The sequence below is a fragment of the Oryctolagus cuniculus genome, chromosome 18 (assembly GCF_051225735.1).
Source record: "Oryctolagus cuniculus isolate XC-2025 breed Fujian yellow rabbit chromosome 18, ASM5122573v1, whole genome shotgun sequence".
Lineage (NCBI taxonomy): Eukaryota > Metazoa > Chordata > Mammalia > Lagomorpha > Leporidae > Oryctolagus > Oryctolagus cuniculus.
The window spans coordinates 1554809-1571496 of NC_142884.1; the positions used below are offsets into that span (position 1 = coordinate 1554809).

Below are 16688 nucleotides of genomic sequence, written 5' to 3' on the forward strand. Positions count from 1 at the left end.
TTTATTTATTTACTTGACAGGTAGAGTTACAGTGAGAGAGAGAGAGAGAGAGAAAGGTCTTCCTTTTGTTGGTTTGCTCCCCAAATGGCCACAACGCCAGAGCTACGCCGATCCGAAGCCAGGAGCTTCCTCCTGGTCTCCCACATCAGTGCAGGGGCCCAAACACTTGGGCCATCCTCCACTGCACTCCCAGGCCACAGCAGAGAGCTAGACTGGAAGAGGAGCAACCAGGACAGAATCCCGTGCCCCAACCGGGACTAGAACCCGGGGTGCCGGCGCCGCAGGCAGAGGATTAGCCTAGTGAGTCAAGGCGCTGGCCAAACACTGGTTCTTTAACATAACAAATGATATTGATAAATGTCTAAGAATGATAAAGATCAAGAAAATGGATATATTTTGTGGGCCAACTTTTGTGGCACAATGGGGTAACAGGATGGATGCATTTACAATATCAGAATAAACGGGACTACAAGTAAACATCCTCATGTCATCAGCAGGATAATAAAGGAATGCCTGAAACAATGCTGCAAATTAGAAATTATATATTTTTTACAATTACAATTTTACAATTCATTGAAAAGAATTATAATTCTTCCAGTATGAAACATTCTGAATAGTTCTAAACTTATTAAATAAAATAAATACATAATCTAAAAACCAAAAGAAAGAGTCTATAGGTCCAAATAGTCTACTGGAGAATGCTACCACATATTAAACAACACTAGCTCTACAAACTATCTTCCAGATAATTGAAGAGAGAGTATCTTCCAATTCAGGAGTGTGTGGGTGGGATGGCTACTATTACCTGGACATTAAAATAAGACAATGACAGCAATTTCACTAATGAAATTAGAAGAAAATACTAACAAATGCAATACGTAATATAATAAAAAACTATTCCACATAACCAAGTGGTGCTTACTCCCAGGATGAAAAGCTGGCTCACTATCTAAAACTCAATGCAGTATATCACAACAGACAACTGAGTAACTGCATGATCACAGCAACTGATGGAGAAAAAGTTTCTGACAAAATCCAAGTCACTAAAAAGAAACTCAGTAAAATACTAGGGTAAACCTTCTGAAGTTGAATGAAAACTGTATGAGAAAATTTATAACATCATACTAATGAGAGACTGAACATTTTTGCCAAGTATCACAAACCAGGTATGGAAGATTTCTTACTATTCCCATTTGGCATCATAGTGGAAATCATACTGAAAGAAGTAACTCAAGAAAAATAAAGGTACACAGATGGGAAGGAGGAAATACAAGTGCCTCTATTTGCATATCACATCTCCACACATAAAATCCCAAGGATTCTCTGAAAGAAGTAGAAACTTACATGTGTATTTAGCAAGGTTGTAGGATGTCAAAAATTTTTAAAGTGATATTTCTGTATATGATCAAATACCATGTAAAAGATTTTGTAATACTTATTTATTTGAAAGGCAGAGTGACACAGATGGAAAGACTAGAGAAACCTCCCATCTAATGGTTTACTCCTCAAATGCCCATGACAGCCAGCGCCGGGCCAGGCCAAAGCCAGGATGTAGGAACTCTATCCTGGTCTCACACTTGAGTGACAGGGTACCAAGCACTTGGGGCACCATCTGTTGCCTTCCCAGTAACTTTATCAGAATGCTGGATTGGGACTGGAGCAGCCAAGACCCAAATTAACACATCCAATATGGGATGCTGATGCTACAAGTAGCAGCTTAACAGACTATACCCCAATGGTGCCCCACCATGTGAAGATTTAAGCTTTATATATAAATATATTTGTAATCAAAGCAAAAATGAAGCTATAAATCTAATTTGAAATGTACAGAAGCTATACCCTGTGTGTTATAAGAGAATAATGAAATAAAACAAGGAATACTTAGATACTTCTATGTTCATGAACTAGAAGACTGAACACAATAAAGCTGATTCTCAACAGACTGATCCATAGATTTAACATATTTTGTATTGAAATCTGAGGACGATTTCTTTGTAAAAACAGAAAATCAAAACCTAAAATGTTTATGGAAGGTCAGAGGAGCTAAGAATGCAAAATCCATTTTAAATAGGAACAAGGTAATCACTTTACCCAATTTTAAGATTTACCATAGCTACAGCAATAAAATATACAATCAAATTGGGATCAAGAAAGTATTCTGAATGTTTTGTGTTTAAAACCACATACTTTTTTTTCTAAAAATCAAATAGATAAAAGTCTTAAGTGGTACAATAAAATGTGCCCATTCATATGTTTCCTTGGCTCCTTATATAGAAGCACTTTAGAACTCAAGTCTTCATATTTCTCATGAAAATTGTGCCCCACAAGAAGAGAAACAATGTTGTGGAACATGGAAGATACCTGGTAAGTTTCCAAATGTTCCTACAACATTCTACCTCTCTTGACCCTAGGCCGCAATGGGTGCATACACAAGACACGCGTAGAGCACCAAGGCCCACTTCCACACCAATAAACTAGGAACTCCATGATCTAGTGTCACAGACTCAGCACAGCACTGTGAAGCAGTGTTTGCATTTCATTTTCTCTTCTCTCCAATTATGATCTCTTTTTTATAAAAAAAATTTTAAGGAGAAAGAGGAAGTTTGGTTTTCCTATTTGCACAATAACTAGTGGGTCTCTCTGTGACTTCTTAGGAGAATAAGGCTTATAAACTGGGTCAATTGCTAATAGAACTGTTTAGATAGGCCGGCGCCGCGGCTCACTAGGCTAATCCTCCGCCTTGCGGCGCTGGCACACCAGGTTCTAGTCCCGGTTGGGGCACTGGATTCTGTCCCGGTTGTCCCTCTTCCAGGCCAGCTCTCTGCTGTGGCCAGGGAGTGCAGTGGAGGCTGGCCCAAGTGCTTGGGCCCTGCACCCCATGGGAGACCAGGAGAAGCACCTGGCTTCTGCCTTTGGATAGGCGCAGTATGCCGGTCACAGCGGCCATTGGAGGGTGAACCAACGGCAAAGGAAGACCTTTCTCTCTGTCTCTCTCTCACACTGTCCACTCTGCCTGTCAAAAAAAAAAGGGAGGGGGGGGGATAAAAAACAAAACAAAACAAAAAACTGTTTAGATGACCAGTGTATTCTGCAAATAGATTTTCTCAGAGTGAAGACACTTGTGGGGTTTCTCTGTGGTAAGAATGGTCAGACAGCACGCAAGATGTTTCCTTCTGCAAAAGATTTTCTTTAGTAGTTACATTCAAGAAGTCATTCCCCAAAAGTAATTCTTGGATGTTGACAGAGGTTTGCTCATTTGCAAAAGGTCTTCCTACTTCTGCTACATTGACAGGGTTTCTCCCCGTGTGCATCCTTTGATGCTGAATAAGGGATGAGCTGCGACGGTAGGCCTTTCCACATTCACTGCACTCATAGGGCATCTCTTCAGTGTGGACGATGGAGTGGCGAATGAGGTTTGTACTCCAGCAAAAGGATTTCCCACACTCGACGCATTCGTAGGGCTTCTCTCCGCTGTGAGTCCGCTGGTGCCTTGTGAGGCCTGACTTGCGGTTGAAGGCCTTTCCACACTCTGCGCATTCATAGGGCTTCTCTCCAGTGTGGATGCTGAAGTGTCGAATGAGGTCTGCTCTATTGCTAAAGGATTTCCCACACTCTTGGCACTCAAAAGGTTTTTCTCCAGTGTGGGCCCTCTTATGCAAGATGAATGTAGAGCAGTGGGTGAAGGCTTTCCCACATTCGTTGCACACGTAAGGCTTCTCCCCGGTGTGAATCCGCTGGTGCCTCTTAAGGTACGACCTGTGGTTGAAGGCCTTCCCACACTCCAGGCACTCAAAGGGCTTCTCCCCGGTGTGGATGACATAGTGGTGAATCAGGGCCGCACTCTCACAGAAAGCTTTCCCACACTCACTGCACTCATAGGGCTTCTCCCCAGTATGAGTCTGCTGGTGCCACATGAGGTAGGACCTGTGCTTGAAGACCTTGCCACACTCGAAGCACTCATAGGGATTCTCCCCGCTGTGGATGATGTAGTGGCGGATGAAACCAGGCCTGTCTCGGAAAGCTTTACCACATTCTTTGCACACAAAGGGTTTCTCCCCAGTGTGGCTTCTGTTATGTAAGACGAAACTGGAGCGGTGAGTGAAGGCCTTCCCACATTCATTGCACTTGTAAGGCTGCTCTCCGCTGTGAATCCGCTGGTGCTGCGTGAGGTGTGACTTGCGGTTGAAGGCCTTGCCACACTCCATGCACTTATAGGGCTTCTCCCCAGTGTGGACCATGTGATGCTGAAGGAGGTATGCGCTCTTGCTGAAGGTCTTCCCACACTCCGTGCATTCGTAGGGCTTCACCCCAGAATGAATCCTCTCATGCTGAGCAAGGAGGCGTTTCTTGTTAAACACCTTCCCACATTCACTGCATTTAAAACTATTTTCTTCTTCCGGAGTCATGGGACATGTACCTGGCCCGTGGGAGTTCTGCTCACCGACAGTGCTTCCTGGAGCGGCTTGTTCCTGTACATTCCGGGAACACAGGTCTTCAGCAGTCCCTAAAACACCATCTTCAGGGATCATTTTCCCAGGAAGCTTCTTGCTCTGGAGGTCAACCCCCAGTCTCAAGTGTCCTTCCTGCCTTGCTGATGCCCCATCCTGATCCTTGGCTTGCACCAGCTGGGAGTCCCCTGAGGCTCCTTGCTTTAGTTGTCCCTGGAGTGAAGCCACCTCAGACAGGGCTGGCTCACGTGCATTAGGTTCTGTGTTCTTGCGTTCTCTTTTGTCATCTAAAAGAAATCCAATACACAAAAGGGATTGTTCATACTGACAAAATACAATAAAACCAGGATTTTAGTGAAAAAAGTTATGTTGAAAATAATGCCTCTATGTCTGTTTTGTTATGCTCTTTTAAAATGTTATTTATTTATCTGAAAGGCACAAAGACAAGCAAGTAGACTGGTTTACTCTGCAAATGTCTACAATAACCAGGGCTGGGGCAGACTAAAGCCAGGAATCTAGAATTCAATCTGGGTCTCCCATATGCTGGATCAAACCCAAGCACTGCAAATAGGGGATGCAGGCACCCCAAGCAGTGTCTCAACCACAACACCAAATGCTCACATCTACGTTACTCTATCTCCAGCTCTGCAACTTCTTTTCTGGTCTTGGATTCTTGATTCCTTGAAAGGGAGATCAAGTAAAAAAAGCAGGGTGAAGTATCAGAGGATCTAGAGTGCAAGTACCTCAACTCCAGACAGAACATTTACAAAAGCTAACTCACTTTGGGTCCATAGATAGTTTGTTCTAAAGGGATGACTCCAGCTAATGGCTCGCCACAACAGAAGACCAAGGAGTGCAGCTTTAACCCTTCGAGCACATGACATGACATCAGTTGAACATCTGGAAAGGGGATGAAGTGAGCCCAAAAACAATGATTCAATCAATGGTTGTGTATGAGGTTCAACAACTGAACAGCAAAGCTCCAGTGACCTTCCTGGGTTGGCAACCCTCCTTCCCGACATTGCCACATAGAGATACCAGGGAGATAATGAGCTCCTGAATAGCAATGCTTCCTGATGGCAATCCTTTCAGTCCCGTTTTGTACCTCTTCTAATTTGTGTCCCTTAACTGTAAAAAATGTAACTGTTTTCTAAGTCTTTTTAGTTGATCATAGAACCTGCTGTTAATTTATTACATTACCAATGTGTTCAGAGGAGTTGGAAAGATTTGACAGTTTTGGAGTATGCGTCATGGTAATGGTGTGTTAAGCTACCACTTGGGATTAAAGGGCCCATGGTCTCTTCTGGTCTCAAGCCTGCAAGGATTGATACCTGCCCATCTTGGCTCCTACCTAGACAGGTGCTTTGGAAGAGGTGTTTCTTCACTGTCCACAGCTCCGGCCTGTGCTCCGAATGGCAGATCAGCTCAGGTCTGGGAACAGGACACCCTGTTCAGGGAAAAAAAGTGGACAATGGATTTTTGTAGAAAGAAATAGAGATCTTCAATCTAGTCTGGATGGGATTTTAGGATGAGGACTAGATCTCAGAATGGAGCTGTACCCATCAATACAAACAAAAAGTTGTCATGTACCTAGCAAACCAAGGGCGTGCCGTGCCATGCCATGCTACGATAGTTTTTTTTTTTTTTTTTAAAGATTTATTTATTTGTTTGAAAGAGTTACACAGAGAGAGAAGGAGAGACAGAGAGAGAGAGGCCTTCCATCCGCTGGTTCACTTCTCAATTGGCTGCAACAGCCAAAGCTGTGTGGATTTGAAGCCAGGAGCTTCCTCCGGGTTTTCCTACATGGGCACAGGAGCCCAAGGATTTGGGCCCTTTACTATTGCTTTCCCAGGCCATAGAGAGAGCTGGATTGGAAGTGCAGCAGCTGGGACTTGAATAGGTGCCCATATGGGATGCTGGGACTGCAGGCAACAGCCTCACCTGCTACACCACTGCGCCGGGCCCTACAATAGTTTTTAACGATTAATAGTAAGTCTTCATTTTTTAAAAAGACTTATTTATTTATCTGAGAGGCAGAGTTACAGAGAGAGAGAAGGAGAGACAAAGATCTTCCATCCACTGGTTCACTCAGCAAGTGGCCGCAACAAACAGGGCTGGGCCAAAGCCAGGAGCTTCTTCCAGGTCTCCCATGTGGGTGCAGTGGCCCAAGGACTTGGGACAGCCTTCACTGCTTTCCCAGGTGCATTAGCAGGGAGTTGGATCAGAAGTGGAACAGCTGGGACTCAAACTGGCACCCATATGGGAGCTAGTGCCGCAGGCCATGGCTTTCACCTGTTGAGCCACAGCACTGGCCCCAATAGTAAGTCTTAAAATTACTATTTATAGGGGTAGACATCATGGAATAATAGGTTATGCTACCACATGGGATGCCTGCATCTCATATAAGAGGGCCTAGGTTCAAATCCCACCTCTGCTTCTAATCCAGTTTCCCACTAATACATAACCTGAGATGCAGCAGATGATGGTTCAAGTACATGGTTTCCTGCCACTCACTGTAGGGGACCCAGATGGAGTTCTAGGCTCCTGGCTTCAGGCAGGCCCAACAGTGGCTGCTGCAGGCACTTGGGGAATGAATCAACAAATGGAAGATTTCTCTCCCTCTGTCACTCTCAATAAATGCCTTTTTTTTTTTTTTTTAACAGGCAGAGTGGACAGTGAGAGAGAGACAGAGAGAAAGGTCTTCCTTTGCCGGTGGTTCACCCTCCAATGGCAGCCACGGCCAGTGCGCTGCGGCCAGCGCACCGCGCTGATCTGATGGCAGGAGCCAGGTGCTTCTCCTGGTCTCCCATGGGGTGCAGGGCCCATGTACTTGGGCCATCCTCCACTGCACTCCCAGGCCACAGCAGAGAGCTGGCCTGGAAGAGGGGCAACTGGGACAGAATCCGGCACCCCGACCGGGACTAGAACCCGATGTGCCGGCGCCGCAAGGTGGAGGATTAGCCTAGTGAGCCGCGGCGCCGGCCAAATGCTTTTATTAAAAAATATATATATATATTATAGGGGTATGATGATATTCAAAGGCAATAATGACTTCATTCAAAACGAAGTATACATCTTCTTTGATCTAACTTTTTAAAAAGATTAATTTTTTAAAAAGATTTATTTATTTGAAAGGCAGAATTACAGAGAGGCAGAGAGGCAGAGAGACAAAGAGAAGTCTTCCATCTGCTGGTTCACTCCCCAAATGGCCACAATGGCTGCAGCTGAGCCAATCTGAAGCCAGGAGCCAAGAGCTTACTCCGGGTCTCCCATGCAGGTACAAGGGCCCAAGCGCTTGGGCCATCTTCCATTGCTTTTCTAGGCCATAGCGGAGAGCTGGATCGGAAATGGAGCAGCCAGGACTTGAAGTGGTGCCCATATGGGATGCCAGCACTAAAGGCTGTGGCTTTACCCTCTAGGCCACAGTGCCGACTCCAAAGATTTATTAATTTAATTGAAAGGGAGAGTTACAGAGAGACAGAGAGAGCTTCCATTCATTGGTGCACTCCCCAAATGGCTGCAATGGCCAGGGCAGAGCCAGGCTGAAGCCAGTAGCCAGGAGCTTCATCCGGGTCTCCCACATGGGTGGCAGGAAGAAAAGCACTTAGGCCATCCTCCACTGCCTTCCCAAGTACATTAGCAGGGAGCTGGATTGGAATTGGAGCAGCCAGGACTCAAACTCCTGCCCATATGGGATGTCAGCATTGCAAACGGTGGTTTAACCCACTGTGCCACAATGCCAGCCCCTGATCTGAATCTTTTTAAAGATCTCAAATGAAGTTTTATAGCTCTCTTCCTGTGAGTCATAAACTAAATGCCCAAGAACACACTGAGGCACAGGCAGACTGAGTAACTTGGCCAGGACCACACAGGTTTTAAGAACACCTGGGAGTCTGTCTGCAGACTGTGGTTGCCCAAGCATCACACTAAGAAGGAAACAGAACACCCCACCACCCTGTGTGGCCAGCAGGAGAGACTGCAGAGGGTGATGGTGAGGGAGCTCCACAAGCAGACAGACTCATCCTGAGGGGGCAGGGGGCAGGGCAGGGGCAGACTTTGACTGAATCTCAGCCTTTCATGAATCACTGACAATTTTAAGTGGCAGGTGTTTGGCCTAGCGATTAAGACGCCACTTGGCATGCATACATTCCATAGCAGAGTACCTGGGTTCGAGTCCTGCTTCTGCTCCCCATTCCACCTGCTAATGCCTACCTGGGAGGCAGCAGGTGATGGCTCAAGTAGTTGGGTCCCTGACACCCATGTGGACAACCCAAATTGAGTTCTTATCAGCTAGCATTGGCCTTGCCCAGCCCTAGCTATTGCAGGCATTTAGGGAGTGAACCAGTAGATGGGAGAACTCTAGCTCTCTCCTTTCAAATAAATTAAATAAATAAAAATTAAAGGGAAAAAAGTCACATACCTGTCCTGCCCTCCCCAAAAGCTTTATTAAAAAAAAATCTTTTAAAAAGGAGATCCCAATGATACATTGCATAAAGACATTTACAGAAATATCAGACAGCATATATTTTCATCAATATTTCACACACAAAAAAACTACTAAAAATATACTATGACAGCCTCATTAAATGAAGATGTGTCTATAGTATGCAGCAAGCTAAATTCGATGAGGGACTTGCTGCAGTGTTCATATTTTCATTAATTTTTTGAGAGAGTTAAGGGAACATGAGCAGTCCCTGCAACAAGCTGGATACCTCAACAGTGCTCTAGGGACATGAACTGTGATCATTAAATGCTTTTTTTTTTTTTTTAGTAACAGCGTGGAACTTATTTATTTTTTTGAGAGGTAGAGTTACAGACAGAGAGAGGGACAGAGAGACAACCATGACAGCTGGAGCTGGGCTGACCCGAAGCACAGAGGCCTGGAAGGGGAGCAGCTGGAACAGAACCCAGTGCCCATATGGGGTGCTGGCACCGCAGGCGGCAGCTTAGCCTACTATGCTACAGCACTGGCCCCTTTAATTGCTTTTAAAATGACTCTTTTTACTCGTCCTAGGTTTCCTACAAAGGGAAGGCTACATCACTCTGGTAAATGAAAAACCCAGAGTCACTGGCCTTGATGGCAGGTCCCCATGAAAACCAGGCAATGAAATCAAAATAGCGTTCAGTCCCAGCAAGTTCACGCTGCCTGCTCAGGGCTCTGAGCCTGAGGCTGCTCCCTCTAATGAAAAGGATTTAAACCCTCTTTCTTCTAAACGGAATGCTTGATGGTTATTAGAGACTTTTAAGAAGAGAACCAACTAACCTGGTATTTTTAGCATTCTTGACATCTAGGGCTTGATAATTCTTTGTTACAGGGCATATCCCATGTATTGTAGGATACGGAACAGCACCTCTGGACTCTACCCACTAGATGTCAACATCTAGTGATTGTCATTCCATGTGTGACAGTCAAAAGTGACTAAATGTCTCCTGGTAGCCAAAACCCTCAAGTGTTGAGAAGTGCTGGTCCAAACTTTCTCATACTAACAGAATACTTTGGTCCAGGGCTTAGGAAAGAGGAAATCATATAGGCATATGAAGAAAGAAAAGTCTTTTAACAGAGCTAGCGCTGTTTACAAGAGTGTCTGGTAATACTGCCGGCAAACATCTGCTAGGATTGGCCTGAGTCCCTCTTCTTCGAGAACCTCCTGCTCTCCATGGCCCTGCTAAGTGGGCCATAGGGGACATTGAGCCAACTAGGCCTACTCATTCAGATCCCTCACTGAAAGGCAAAAAACAATCCCTGAGAGACTACCCTATGCCTAGACTGCTGGAGACGCAAAGGGACATACGGCTTGGGTGCCACCTCCTGCTAAGAACAACCCATGGAGGCCAGCTGCTAAGAAAAACAACACAGACATGCAAAGAGAGACAAATACAGGGGTCAGGGAGAACGAGGACACTGGTGGCCTCTCATGCTACAAACTCACTGAGGCAGAAAACGCCATTTTGTATAGAGTGCCATGAGACCAAGAGAAACACTAGTACATAGCCATGATGGTTCTCAGTTTCTGTATCATTCCATCAGCGTGTCGGACTAGAAATCCTGCTTGGGTTCTGCAAAGCACCCTCCATGTCCTTTGGCTGCAAGCCAGAGTACTGTTTCTTGCTCAAAGAGACACAGGGAGGCCAGCAACAAACAGGTGAGGGTAGAAAATGACTGAAGCTATGAGAAAAGGCGAGGGCGGGCTCCGGTGTCTTTAACCATCCGCACCTAGTGCCAGAGAGGCAAGGAGGCTGCAGGTCTCCTGCACGGTGGAGAGGGCGGCCTTACCCAGCGAGACCAGCAGCCCACAGACGTCCAGCATCACCTCCCGGTACAAGTTATGCTGAGCGGGCTCCAGCTGCCTCCACTCTTCCTGGGTGAAAGTCACAGCCACATCTTCAAAAGTCACAGACACCTGGGAAGTCAAATAGAGATAGCAGTGCTGTCTCACACGCGTGTTTTGTTGGAAGAAGTCGTGGGAGATCAAGATCCGAATCACTGGGCACATTCTGAGGGCCTAACTTTGTACTGGCCTGAAGGCAGATGGCAGACATTGCTTTGGACATAAGTGGTGTCAGAGAGAAATGCTCCTATGTGGAAGTCATTAGATAATGAAAGAAGACAATGGACATGACTTGTGGACTGTGAGATGCAAACAGTGAGGGCTCTAGAAAGTTAGAGGAATGAGGAAACAATAGTACCAGGTTATTAATAATAACAGGTGCATCATGGGAAGGCAGGTATGCTGGAGTAACAATAGCAGCACATGTGTACACTCAGTGTCTAAGGAACTACAACTCCTCAGAGAAGTCAGATTTCTTATGTTTGAAAGCAACCTCCTCAAACTGACATTTGCCAGCAGGGACTTAATCTCTGAACTTCAATGTCCATGTCAATATAGTACTTCTGACTTCACCGATAGCAACTGTGAGATTTAAAAGAACATATCCAGCGCTTCACAGGCTTTGGAGTTTTTATTAATCTTTCCACAGCTACTAAGGTAAACACCTTCGAGAATCACCTCCACGTTACAGTCAGTGACCGCAGGTTAATGCTTCACAAATTCACGCAGAGGCTCACCTCCTGAGAACAGAAACCAGGGTAAGAAGAGAGGAGGCAATTTCTGCTTGAACTGTCATGAAAGACACTTCAGCAAAGCCAAAAAAGATGCGAAGTGCAGTCCTGGAGCAGCCTGAGGGCAGTATCTGAGACAGAGTGAACTGCAGACCAAGCGCCAGAATGGGAAGAGAAATTTCTGTGGTCAGTGGGCCAGGGCTCATAAGCCAAGACCAAAATCCGAATAAGGTGCACTGAAAGCCCCTGAGAAGCCTCATTTATCCTTTGACCAATCACAGAGCAGCACCAGAGGCCTGACACGGCTTGCACTGGGAAGCTGTGGAACAGCCAGTGGGAAGAGGGGCATCCTGGACGATCGGTTAGGGAGTACATGTCTACCTTTCTCTGGCTGGTCTTACAGCAGAAACGGGCAAAAACGAGGAAACACTTATTAAGTAAGTAAAGAGCATTTAGGGTCAGTTACTACATGAACTATCTTTGAGCTCCCTGGACTGTCACCAGAGACAGTAATCTTGATATGGGCTAGGTAGGGAGTCAGTGAAAACAAACCAGCTGGGAGGTTTCCAGCACACTCTGTCTCACAGCCCTGCGCCCGGAACTCCACCCCCTTCTATGCCACTCCAGCACACCCGCCTTCCTATGATGCACCTGTACCCCATCATGAAAAAGACACCAAGATGAATGAATACATATGCACTGAGCTCCACCTGCAGACCCCGAAAAACCTCCTAGAGACCACCATGAACCCTGCGCAAACTCCACCCCGTTTCTATCACCTACCTAACAGAGGGGACCACTGAACTGAGGTGCAAGTGGATTCTCCTCATGGGCCTGCCCACACTGTTATATATTTCTGTTAGCCGTCACAAAGCACACCTAACAGCGGAGTAAGGGAAAGAGTTTATTGGGGAAAACCCAGCAGACTGGAGGGGAGGGACGAAGAAAGATAGCAGAGAGAACGAGAGTATGAGAGAGTCACAGGGGAGAGGAGCTAGCGAGGAGAGGAGAGAGAGAGAAGGGAGGAGGAGAGGAGAGCAGAGAAGAGCCAAGAGAGAGGAGAGAGCAGAGGAGGAGGCTAGAGAGAGCACGTGTTCAGGAACAGGCCCTTTTAAACTTTGCCGGAGGTCCGGCAGGGAAGCAGGTGCAGCGAATCCCATTAGGGTGGGGGTGGAGCTTGGCACAGGTAGCTGGGCCATGTGGCCACCTGGCTGCCAGCAATGGCGGCGGGAACCGGGGTATAGAACACAAATCAGGTGTAGATCGCGCCACAGATAAGATTGTGCCAGTTTCCTAACACACCACCTCTGAATGTGGACTCAAGTTTTTAAACAAACCCTGTTCCCATCCTTGCACTGTATCTGTCTCTGCTTTGAATTCGCATCTCACGTGGAGGGAGAAGCAGGAGACCCTACCCCGCCACAATCCGCCCTCCCGCCAGTCTGACTGACGAGGAACCGGCTGCCTTCCAGAGTTGCTGGCTGTAGAAAAGAGGAGCAGCTGCTGCAGGGTGTAGCTAAAAGGCCGACTTTTATGTATGGCCCGGCTACTGTCCATTTGTATCTTTATCTTCCCAGGTATTGACTGGAATTAAGCAGTGCGACCAGCCAGCTCCACTTTACATCAATAGTCACACCTGCGCTGAGCTACCCCGCGGTTTTCTTGCCTTCAGACTGCCCACGAGGCCTCTCTGAACTAACAGAGAAGCCACAATGCAAAAAACCATCCGCTCACCTGCGCCGGGTCCATGAACGCCGCCGCCATCCCGGGATCCTGAGGACCCAGCTGACCCCAGACCCCGGCTGACTGTCACACTCCGTCCGAACAGGGAGGCTCGCGGCTCTTTGCAACCCACGGAAGTCAGTCTTAGACGCCCTCCTGCTGCTTTACGAAGTGCTGCCAGGTGAGGACCAAGGAACACCACCGCCCTCCGCAAAGCCGGCGTGGACCGCACCGTCGCGGGCAGATGACGTTTACCTCCAAGGAGCCGGAAGTCCCGCCCTGGGCCCTCGGCCCGCAGGAAATGCCCCGTCCTGAGCTTCAAGGAGGTTCCCGGTGTTGTGCCTTCTTCAGCAACGTAGTTTTTTCTGTACTAACAACCGACAAAGGAGGGCGTTCTAGAGTCGGATTTTTGGTGTAAAAGACGCCACAGACCCAGGGCTGCTTCTCAGACCTGTCTACAGTGGGCACAACTCGGGGGCACCAAGGCGCGAAACAAGGTTATCCTGGGGACATAGAGGCGCGAGAGGCAGGAATATTCTGGGGTGAGGGCAAGGATAAAGGCAGGAGCCAGACCTGGACTGGGCCCCTGACTTCCACTTGCATCTTCTCTTAGTTGGTAACAGGTAACAGACCAAGTAACCCCCAAAGGCAAGAAGCCTGCTGGCCCGCAGCCTGCGCTCTCTCGGACGTACCTGTCTTGGGACCACTCCACCCTCACAGTGCAGGGGCGTCTGAGGAGGGCACTTGTCCTCCCACCCCCAACCTGTAGTCGTGCAGTCCACGGTTTCAGTTACCCACGGTCAACCAACCTGAAACTACTAAGTGGAAATTCTAGAAATGAACAATTCTTAAAGCAATTTTTAAAAAGTTTATAATTATTTGAATCGTAGAGTTACAGAGATCGAGAAAAGTCTTTGATCCGCTGGTTCACTACCCAAATGGCCACAAAGGCCAGTGCTGCACCAGTCAGAAGCCAGAAACTTCTTCCAGGTCTCCCACGCCGAGACTTGGGCCATCTTCTACTTTCCCAGGACATAGCAGAATTGGATCGGAAGTGGAGCAGCCAAGATGCGAACCGGCACCTATGTGGGATGGTGGCACTGGCTTTACCAGCTAAGCCAAAGCGCTGGCCCCTCAACAGTGTTTTCAACGGATAATTTCAACTCCTTGTACAGACATCATTGCAATTACAAATGAAATTATAAAACATTTCCCAGCAGGATGAGGTCATGGACACCAGGGACCTGTTCACTTGCAATGTCACGTAATAATCAACCATAGTGGGAACTGCTCAAAAGAAAGCCTTCTTTTCTAAGATTTATTTATTTTGAAAGGCAAAGTTGAGAGAGAGAGACTGACTCTTCCATTCTCTAGTTTGCTCACCAAATACACAATGGCAGAGACTGAAACCAGGAGCTTCTTTGGGGTCTCCCACATGGGTAGCAGGGGCTCAAGCACTTGGGCCATCTTCTGCTGATTTCCCAGGTGCATTAGAAGGGAGATGGATTGGAAGTAGAACAACCAGGACTCGAACTGACACCCATAAGGGATGCTAGCACCACACACAGTGGCTTTCCCCGCTATGCCACAGCACCAGCCCCAAGCCCCATTTCCTTGTGCCAAGTAAAGGACATATATGGTTATGACAATGAAAACAGGACAGGAAATATCAACAGATTTAATTTTTAAAGTGGAAAAGCATTGAGTTGAATAAAGGAGTGGAAGTGGAATTCATGTCCTAGGAGAAACTATTTATAAAAAGAAAATGGAGAAATGTGTGTGAATTACCATGCAGGGAACACTGTTACTAATCACTGGCACTAGTAATAAACCCCAATTATAAAAGAGCCGTGATTCTCCTTTTCATATGTGGATGACTCTTAAATGACTTTGGGATGGGATGTAGAACACGCATTAGAGTCAGAATGTTCATTTATATTCCCTGTGTCACCAGTCCTGGCTGCTCCACTGGTGATCCAGCTCCCTGATAATGGGCTGGGAAAGCAATGTAAGATCATCTAAGTGCATAGACCCCTGCACTTGTGAGACCTGGATGAAGCTCCTGGATCCTGGCTTCAGTCTGGCTGTTTCAGCCACTTGGGGAGTGAACCAGTAAAGATACCTCTTTCTCTGTCTCTTCCTCTATAACTTTTCAAATAAAGAAAAAGCCAGCACTGATATGCAGTAAAATACATTGTTTCAAAGGTGGCAGCATGGGGCCAGCACCATATTCCCATAGGGATGTCAATTAGAGTCCCAGCTGCTCCACTTCCAATCCATCTTCCAGTGCTTTTCCCTGCTAATGACCTGGGAAAAGCAGTCGAAGGTGGCCCTAACATGGCAGATCTGGATGAAGCTCCTGGCTCTTGGCTTCAGCCTGGCTCAGCCCTAGCCATTGTGGTCATCTGAGGAATGAAACCAGCAGATGGATCTCTTCTCTGCCTCTTCCCCCTTCTCTACAGCCGTTTCAAGTGAATCTTAAAAGACAACAGGGGCCAGTGCTGTGGTATAGTGGGTAAAGCTGCCACTTGCAGTGCTGGCATTCCATGTGGGCACCGAGTCCCAGCTGCTCCACTTCTGATCCAGCTCTCTGCTGTGGCCTGGGATAGCAGTATTAGATGGCAGGGTCCTTGGACCCCTGCACCTGCGTGGGAGACCTGGAAGAAGCTCCTGACTCTTGGCTTTGGATTGGCCCAACTCTGGCCATTGTAGCCATTTGGGGAGTGAACCAGCGGATGGACAATCTCTCTCTCTGCCTAATAAATCAGCCCAACTCTGGCCATTGCAGCCATTTGGGGAGTGAGCCAGCGGATGGACAATCTCTCTCTCTGCCATTATAATAAATTGGCCCAACTCTGGCCATTGCAGCCATTTGGGAAGTGAACCAGCGGATGGACACTCTCTCTCTCTGCCTAATAAATCAATCTTTTTTTTGAATAAATCAATCTTTAAAACAAAATGGTGGCAACATGTTGATGGCAGTACAGAGTGGACCTCTGCATTGTTTAAAGTCTTGTCTTACAAATGACATACTCATGAAAATGTGAGAAACGTTAAGTTATGCAAAGAAGCCACTAATGGCATGCAATCCTGGGGTGTTTATCTGCAGTGAGTAGGCATTAGTTTTCAAGGAGTTTCCACATGAAATAAAGATTCTACTGAGGAGCAGGCATTGTGGCACAGTGGGTTAAGCCATCAGCAGGGATGTTACTCCACTTTGGATCTAACTTCCTGTTAATGCACCTGGGAAGGGCAGCAGATGATGGCAGATACTTGGGTTCCTGCAACCACATGGGAAACCCACATGGAGTTCCTGGCTCTTGCATGGCCCAGCCCTGTCTTGTGCAGGCACTTGGGGAGTGAACCAGTGGACAGAAACACTCTGAAAGTCACTGTAACTCTTTCAAATAAATAAATCTTTTTCAAAATTTTACTGTATTACACGCCAACTCAGCTAG

General features: G+C 46.9%; 1 protein-coding gene across 4 annotated transcripts; it reads right to left on the bottom strand.

Annotated features, from left to right (window-relative positions):
• Positions 1–525: 525 nt before the first annotated feature.
• On the bottom strand, positions 526–13496 carry LOC100338781 (uncharacterized). Of its 4 annotated transcripts, XM_070063445.2 has the most exons (5): positions 13243–13496; positions 10723–10849; positions 5800–5895; positions 5230–5348; positions 526–4735 (listed from the first exon to the last, which is right to left on the bottom strand). In XM_070063445.2, exons 4-5 carry the CDS (start codon positions 5330–5332, stop codon positions 3105–3107), a joined length of 1734 nt encoding a protein of 577 aa, XP_069919546.1. In that variant the 5' UTR covers positions 5333–5348; positions 5800–5895; positions 10723–10849; positions 13243–13496; the 3' UTR covers positions 526–3104. The 4 variants fall into 4 exon arrangements, with proteins under 4 accessions (XP_069919546.1, XP_002721938.1, XP_089176077.1 ...); XM_002721892.6 differs by lacking the exon at positions 5230–5348; XM_089319951.1 differs by lacking the exons at positions 5230–5348; positions 13243–13496 and adding an exon at positions 12292–13201.
• Between the last annotated feature and the right edge of the window lie 3192 nt (positions 13497–16688).

What these genes read in the sequence shown, in the direction of transcription:
- LOC100338781 (XM_002721892.6), bottom strand. Translation starts at nt 13,272, where the DNA reads ATGGCGGCGGCGTTCATGGACCCGGCGCAG. An exon ending in CGTTCATGGACCCGGCGCAG is followed by an intron (nt 10,850 to 13,242) that starts GTGAGCGGATGG and finishes TTGACTTCCCAG; the next exon opens with GTGTCTGTGACTTTTGAAGA. An exon ending in TGGGCTGCTGGTCTCGCTGG is followed by an intron (nt 5,896 to 10,722) that starts GTAAGGCCGCCC and finishes TTCCCTGAACAG; the next exon opens with GGTGTCCTGTTCCCAGACCT.